We start from the raw sequence: 8,443 nt of genomic DNA, 5'->3' as shown, positions 1-8,443 counted from the left end.
AGGGGGTGCAGTGCAGATTTACCAGAATGATACCAGGGCTAAAGGGGTTAAGTTATGAGGACAGGTTGCATAGAGTAGGCTTGCATTCCCTTGAGTATAGAAGATTAAGTGATCTAATTGAGGGGTTTAAGATTATTAAAGGAGTTGATACAGCAGATAAAGAGAAACTATTTCTTCTAGTAGGGGAGTCCACAACAAGTGGGCATAATCTTAAAATTAGAGATAGGTTGTTCAGGGGATGTCGAGAAGCACTTCTTCTTAAAAAAGGAAGTGGAAATCTGGACAACACACCCCAAAAAGCTGTTGAGGCTTCAGTATGAGATAATGCAGTTTAGATTTATTTTTCCTCAACAGAATTGTGGGCCCAATCTTTTTGGTGGAAGTAATTTGCCAAATAAAGGCAAAGTATTAAAATAATGTATAGTTTAAAGCATTATTTAAGTCTGCAACTGGAATAGGTAAACCAGAAGCAGAATAGTCTACATTTCTGTATACTTAAAACATCAAAAGTAGCTTACAGACTCATTACAATTGATTTTTTTTTTTTTTTTTAAAAACAGCTCAAGAATGAACGAACAAGAGCAAGAAACACAACAGGAGAACAAACTCATGAGGGAAACTTACATATATTTTGTTATACATAACCCGTGTATTAAATTCAGACAAAACAGGAGTTCAATATGTACACATGTAACAGGTTTTGCTATTACTGATCAGTTGAAACATTGATTTCCCCTTCCAAACCAGTAATACACCCCCAAGTATCATTTCATTTGCATGCATAATGCTTTGTAAAGTGACCTTTCACTTCTTCCCTCAAATATCCACACTATCCACTTCAGTCAGTAAGTTCCACATTTATCGCCACAGAATTATTGAATGTTACTCCTTGGCTGACTCACTAAAAGCCAAGTGCGACTAGTGCAGGAAGGATCACTTCTCAAGGTTTTCTTTCTCTCTAGCAGATAACTAGTCCAAGCCTAATAAATCTTGCCTCAAGGAAAAGCCGATATGCAACTGTCAGTTAAGACCGTCATTCAAACTCTGGTCTCTGTCAGCATTGATGCAGTGACCAGATCATACCTAGTCTGGATGCAAATACTGTTAATCTCCTCATTTTTCTGCTGTCTAAATGTGACAACTAGAGGACTGTCAGAATATTCCCATGATAATCAAAAAACTTGAGCTCCCTGGTGAATGTGGTTTTATATGTGCATCACTGAATTAATAGTTTTCTTATGAAGACCTTTATACACAGACCACAAATATAAACACACAACCAATTTATTATTAAATAAGTAGAAAGATAAAAGTAATTGAAATTATTTACGTTTTGAAAACAAATCTACTCTATCATGCGACAAATTGTGGATAATTTTCAAAACAAGTGAGTTACAGCTTAATAAGACTTTCTTTACACAGAATTAAGAATCCATTCCTTCAATGGCGTTTTCATATATAAATAGGCTGACACTCATTGTTTGTATATTGTGTAGAATGTAAATGTGATGGGTTGCTCTCCACGTAGCAGGTTTCATGAAAAATATACATGGTGAGTACGAATTTCTAATACTGCATTTTTGATCACCAAACCTACTTCATAAAAACTTTCATTGGTGGATACTGTACTTTTAAAATCAATAATGTTGTCAAACCATATTTCTGCCTATAATATAAGCCATAATGCAAAGTGTTAATTTAGCCCCAAAATTACCACACTTTTTTTCTGTATTGAAAGATAATTGCTGCAATGCATGGTGGTAAGATAATGGGTAAGGAATACAGTACTTTGCTTATGCAGAGTATGGAAGATAAAACGCTAATGTTCAAACTGAAGCAATTCATTCCATGAAGTCCTCAGTGTGCTCTTCATTCATCATGAAGTTAAATGCTCATGTTGCCAATTAATATTCTTCTGGCTCCTGAGTCAGTTCTTCACCCTGTACCTGACCATCATCTGGCACTGCAAATCCCTCCTGCAGTTTAGAAATAAATATATTACTAAATACAGTATTTCTACATGCTTTTGCAAATAAATTGTAAAAACCGTACATACATCGGTAGCATATAGCACATCCATGAGTCGCTGAACAAGGTCAATATTCTCCTGTCCATGTTCTTGGCAGATGAGTTCAATTTCTCTCAGTTTCCCAAAGTAGAAGTCTCTCTCCTTCTCAACTCCTTCAAGTGCGAGTTTTAATGAACTCACCTGCTCACAAGTAGAAAAATAATTAAAGGAGCAAAAATACATTGCATACACAAAGTCACAGGAATGTTCTACCTGCAAATTTTCAAAACATTCCAACTAATTTTCCAAGACATATATTCAGCATTACAATATATTCAGGTTAAATAAGATCTGAGATCACTTCTGATAACTTGATCAGAGAAGGTTGTTCTCTACATCATCTGTTGCCAACAGAACTTACCAAAAAGAGAATTAAAACATCTCGCCATCACTACTAAATTTTCAGTATAAAAGAACCACATAGGTTGGAGTGTATTACAACATATATATTGGGTTTGGAAGGAGATATATTAGATGAGTTTCGCTCTCCAGGTTCACATTGCTACCCAGAGATGTGTTGTGTCACAATCCATTCCAGCCTCGGTACACTTCAATATTACCCAGACTTATATTTATATATGGAACACTCTTTGTTCCAGTCCTACCCGGGTCACCTCCCTCACCTCTTTTTCCAGTACATTGATGACTGTATCGGTGCCGTTTCCTGCTCTCGTCCTGAACTAGACAACTTCATTCACTTTGCTTCCAATTTCCACCATTCCCTCACCTTCACATGGTCCATCTCCGACTCGTCCCTTCCTCGACTTCTCCATCTCCATCTCTGGGGATAGGTTATTGACAAACATTCACAAGCACACTGACTCCCACAGCTACCTGGACTACACTTCCTCCCACCCTGCCTTCTGTAAGGACTCTATTCCATTCTCCCATTTTCTCCATCTCCGCCGCATCTGCTCTGACGATGCCACCTTCCATACCAGTGCTTCCGACGTGTCTTCCTTTTTCCTCAACCGGGTATTCCCCTCTACTGTGGTCGACATGGCCCTCGACCGTGTCTGTTCTATCTGTTGCCTCACAGCGCCAGGGACGCGGGTTCAAATCCGGCCTCGGGTAACTGTCTGTGTGGAGTTTGCACATTCTCCCCGTGGTTGCGTGGGATTCCTCCGGGTGCTCCGGTTTCCTCCCACAGTCCAAAGATGTGCTGGTTAGGTTGATTGGCCATGATAAAAATTGGCCCTTAGTGTTAGGGGGGATTAAATACGTGGGGTTACGGGGATAGGGCTTGGGTGGGATGGCTGTCGGTGTAGGGACCGGGTGCTAGGGTTTGGATGATCAGCCATGATCTCGTTGAATGGCGGAGCAGGCTCGAGGGGCCGAATGGCCTACTCCTGCTCCTATCTTCTATGTTTCTATTTCCCGCACTTCTGCCCTCACCCCTGCCCTCCCTCCCGGAACCACGATAGAGTTCCCCTTATCTTCACCTTTCACCCCACCAGCCTCCACATTCAACGGATCATCCTCCGCCATTTCTGCCACTTCCAGCGTGATCCCACCACCAAACGCATCTTCCCCTCGCCTCCCCTTTCAGCATTCCGTAGGGACTGCTCCCTCCGCGACACCCTAGTCCACTCCTCTATCACCCCCAGCACCCCTTCCCCTGGCACCTTCCCGTGCAAGCACAGGAGACGCAACACATGCCCTTATGCCTCCCCCCTTCCCACTGTCCAAGGCCCCAAACACCCCTTTCCAGGTGAAACAGCAATTTACTTGTACTTCTTGCAATTTAGTATACTGTATTCGCTGCTCACGATGTGGTCTCCTCCACACTGGGGAGATCAAACGCAGATTGGGTGACTGCTTTGCGGAACACCTCCGTTCACTCCGTAAGGGTGACCCCGAGCTTCCGGTCGCCTGTCACTTTAATTCACTGCTCCATTCCCACTCAGACCTCACTGTCCTCGGCCTCTTGCATTGTTCCACGGAAGCTCAGTGTAAGCTTGAGGAACAGCACCTCATCTTTCAATTAGGCACTTTACAGCCCTCTGGACTCAACATAGAGTTCAACAATTTCAGATCATAACCTCGGCCCCCATCACATTTTTTATCCACTTTTTGTTAGTGCTTTTTTTTTCTTCCCTCCCACATAGCAGCTGTCTTTCATTCTGCCAGCGCAATTCACACTCCATCTAGAGCCATCCTTTGTTTCTTAACCTGTCCCATTACCATCTCCTCTTGCCTTGAATATCTCTTAATGCCTCTTAACTTCTCCTGCCTTCTATCCTATCACAGACCTTCCCTTTTGTTCTTTCATCCCCTCCCCCATTTCCCAGCCCCTAAACTTGCTTTAAAATCTGTTCCTTTTCTTGCTTTTTTCCAGTTCTGACGAAAGGTCTTCGACCTGAAACGTTAACTCTGTTTCTCTCGCCACGGATGCTGCCTGGCCTGCTGAGTTTTTCCAGCATTTTCTGTTGTTAATTCAGATTTCCAGCATCCACAGTATTTTGCTATTGTATATTTATATGAAACCACTGGGGGAGACTCTGCTCTTATACGGAGCAGGAGACCAAGTCTCATGATGATGTTACCAACATTATGGTACAATCATAAAGCTGTTTTATTCAATTTTCCAATAGAAAAAACAGTAAAGTGACAGCTCTCACCCATCTTCCAAAATACATTTTGCATGACAATGTTTGGGACATCACGTGATTCACCCTACTGTGCTGTATAAAAGAAATGATCTCCCCGGTGGTAGTTCTCTCTTCTCTGCTCATTCAACACCATACGCGTCATTTTGAGAGAGTTAAAATTTAAATTAAAACATTTGTAGTTAAGTCTGTATTCTGTCTACTTGATCACAGGTTTTAAAAGATGCAGCAAATGCCATATAGTGTTTGGCACTCAGTCAATCACACTGCCCATTATGTATGCACTCCAAACACAACTCCAGAGCTTGTAAGCATGGCCTTGAGAGTGGATGCCACCCACGCCCCCCCCTCCACCTTGGGCAACCAAAGTATCAACCCTCATGGTTACCCTGGGCAATCTACGGCATCATGGTATGGACCAAAGAATAACTAATTCAACTAGACATCCTATAATACTGTAGTCGAGAGCGCCAACCTCCTCTGACAACTCTGCCCAGGCCAATTGTTTGATGTTATGTAACATAGCCATATCAACATGCATCTGGGTGTTATTAGATTGCACACTACCACCAACGTAGTTAGTGGCCTGGTTAAGGAAGCAAATACTTTCCTCCACAAATTTCTGGAATGGTGGTGAAAGATCAAAAGGGCCAGCACCTCCTTCATATGGTTGGTGTATCTAATCACTAGAAGGTATACAAGAGCAGCTTAGTGGACTTACCCTCTTTTTGGATAGCATCTCAATTATGCTTGGCTCCTTCCTGTCAAGCATACTGGCCAAGCCCAATTCTGAGGGGGAAATAGGTCTATGCAAGTTCTACCACCTCATTTAGGGTAATTGATAAATGTATTGTTTAAAAATCAGAAGTTAAGAAAACTGAGAAGGAACAAATACAAAGGAGTTGTAATTTGTCATATCATCATCATATGCATGTTATTTTACTTACAGCTTTGCATTAGTTCAGTACTTTTTAAATGCCACTGAGTCATAAGCCGAGACCTGCTCCATTAATTTGTTAGTTTTAAATATAAATAATGGTATTGACAAATACAGCTTTGAGGAAGAAAATTAATTTGCGCCTATTTTGGCCCATTTATAAATATTATTATCCAGCAGCTTCAATGATCCAAATTGGCACTACAGCACATAAAAATAAAGATGTTAAGTGAAACCTAAAATCTACTTCAAAGAAAAAAAATACTAAGCATTAAACATTTCCCATTATCAATTTTTATTTCATTACAAACTAAGTTATCATGTGATGTGATATTAAAATTGGATTTATCTGCAGTTTACAGAAATCCCAATCTAAGCATCAACTACAGTATGTGCACAACACATTACAACACCAAACGACCGTGCCATGGACTTGACAGGAGTCTTCAGTAACATGTTGAGAACAACCTTGCTTCTCAACAGGGAAGGAGGGGGTGGGGGAGAAGAGGATGATCAATCCCAAGGTTGGACATGGGGTGACATACTCCCATGACACAGAAACAGCAGTAGCAAAGCCCTGGTAGTGAATTGCTGGCCTGAATGCGTTTGAAGTCTGACATGGGAAATATAAAAGGGGAAAAAGAATCTAAAATAGCTTATTCACCAAAAAAAATCCTTATCCACTAATGTGTGTTCATCAGGGTTCCACTTCAACTATACCTCTGATTATATTCTTTATCAATTCTAAATAGATTACTGGAAAGTTTAGACTTACTACCACATACCTGCTCATTCAATTGTGCAATATGTGATTCTGCATCACCACCACTTTTTGCTCCTGGTGCCTTTCTAGCTTGAGCTGAAGTTGGCCTAGATGGTGTTGATGCTGATTTAGGAGATGGAGTGTTTTTTGGAGCAGCAGCACCTACCATTTGGGCACAAATTGAACCACCTGAACAACTTTTTAATTATTGTAAATTCTGATACACAAGTCACACTTTCATGCAGGTTTATATGATCTACAAATCTGGAGTGCAATGTAAGCAATGCGGTTCTCTTTTGACTTGATAGGGAATTAAAATTGTCTGAGTGATGTCTCGTGTTAGAGAACCAAAATTCTAGAATGATTTTTCTTAATTTGATTTCTCAAACCTGGATATTCTTGCAGATTATGATATCCCATAGATTAATATTTTTACTCTAAGAAACAGACTTAAATTAATAAGCAACAAAACCTTGCATGGAAGGTGCTTTAATACTACCCAGTCATGTGAGGAGGCTTTCAATTCTTTCCAGAGGTTTTCACCCATTACATTGGAAATCGCCCGGTAGAACTTAGGTAGAAATAATGGCTATTTACAACCACAGATTGCAAAAAAGATTATACCTTTGTGAATCAAAATTAACCCTTTTGTAAAGTATTATTTAAACAGTTCATGGTTGGTGGGAGGAGTGAACCAAATTCTTCTCATTCTTCTTGGCATCTTTAACAATATGTGGCTGAGAACTAGACCAGTAATCTGGTTTCCTCAGTTGTCATTAGATGTTCTATGAGTGACTTGTTCCACTTGGAAAAAGTATAATTTTCATGGTCAACCCCCATAGTGCTTATTAAATACTTTCAGGTGACATTTGATGGTAAGTTGGATTACTTAAGTACATATTCCTCATTCTTTGAATGCAACTTGGGGAAGTTAAATTATATGATCAATAAATTACAAGGATACCTATTCTCTTCATATAATTTCCCATGCTCTACAAAAAGGCATCTCTCATAGCACATAGACAAAGAAGGAAATCAACTAAAATTATTGGTTAAACCATATGTTACACTTGTTAAAAACATTTAACACTTGCAAAAACTGTACAATAATGATGTAAAGTTAATATGATGGATAAAAAGTAAGTATGGGAAAATCAGAGGCTAATCCCAGACCAAAGGTCAAATGAAAGGGTGAGAAATATGGTATATTGATAATTCTTCAATTGAATTAAGGACAAATGTGTAGAAATAAATTAGTAAATTATCATTCACATTCTATGAGCAACAGTATTAAAACAGTATCTCTAGAAGCAAGAAAGAGTCAACTTAGGATTCAGGGAAAAATTTAATGCAATTCTACAAAACTGCACACCTGTTTTAATAAAAAAAAGTGAGGATTAATCCACATGCTGCCTTACAGATGGACTAAAGCCAGATGGAGATCAGGAGACAGTTGTAGTACTAACATATTTGCCATGACATTTCCCCTGATCATCCACCACTTCAATAAAGTCAAATTCACCACTAAGGAACTCTATCCATTGAGTAACCACTGAAGCAACAGATGGTGCTGTGGAACCTCATATTGGTCTCCTGTACCTCAGATACACCTCAGGACTTGCATACTAAACTGCTGCCCTAGATCAAGCCCATTGTAAACATTTTGCTGCTGCTTGAAAATGGCTGTAGATTTTGAGTTGCACTTGTTATCTCCCATCTACTCACTACTAATGGTGTCAGATTGTTCAGAAATCATTTTCTCCCACATCCTGAGATGTCTTGTACCTTCTACCTGGGATATCCAATAGTTTATTCTAATAGAAGGCCCATCCTGGTGGGAAAACTGCTACAATCCTGATATATTCCCCACTAATTATCTTAGCATGTCAGTAATGCATAGGCATAGGTGGACAGCTATTAATGGCAGTGAATAAACACATTGAAGGCTGAGGTCAGGTCTAAAGATGAGGCTCTGGATTTGTAATCGTTTTCCTAGACTGGAGGGGAGGAAGAAAGAAAATATGCAAAGTAAACTAAGAGCATTTGATAAATCAATCCGTGAGATG

General features: G+C 39.9%; 1 protein-coding gene across 7 annotated transcripts in view; it reads right to left on the bottom strand.

Moving 5' to 3' along the window:
- Window positions 1-607: 607 nt before the first annotated feature.
- Window positions 608-8,443, bottom strand: part of mapre2 (microtubule-associated protein, RP/EB family, member 2) — a 204,524-nt gene continuing 196,688 nt past the window's right edge. For all 7 annotated transcript variants that reach the window (XM_085992876.1, XM_085992878.1, XM_085992881.1 and 4 more), the window contains exons 5-7: window positions 6,400-6,539; window positions 2,057-2,209; window positions 608-1,976 (exon numbers count right to left, since the gene is read on the bottom strand). In XM_085992876.1, the coding sequence (XP_085849002.1) occupies window positions 1,905-1,976; window positions 2,057-2,209; window positions 6,400-6,539 (365 nt within the window). In that variant the 3' untranslated portion in view covers window positions 608-1,904. The remainder of the gene's footprint in view (window positions 1,977-2,056; window positions 2,210-6,399; window positions 6,540-8,443) is intronic.

Source organism: Somniosus microcephalus, chromosome 7, assembly GCF_052327205.1.
Source record: "Somniosus microcephalus isolate GS21.2 chromosome 7, FLI_Smic_1.0, whole genome shotgun sequence".
NCBI lineage: Eukaryota > Metazoa > Chordata > Chondrichthyes > Squaliformes > Somniosidae > Somniosus > Somniosus microcephalus.
This window is presented reverse-complemented; position numbering and strand designations above follow the sequence as displayed.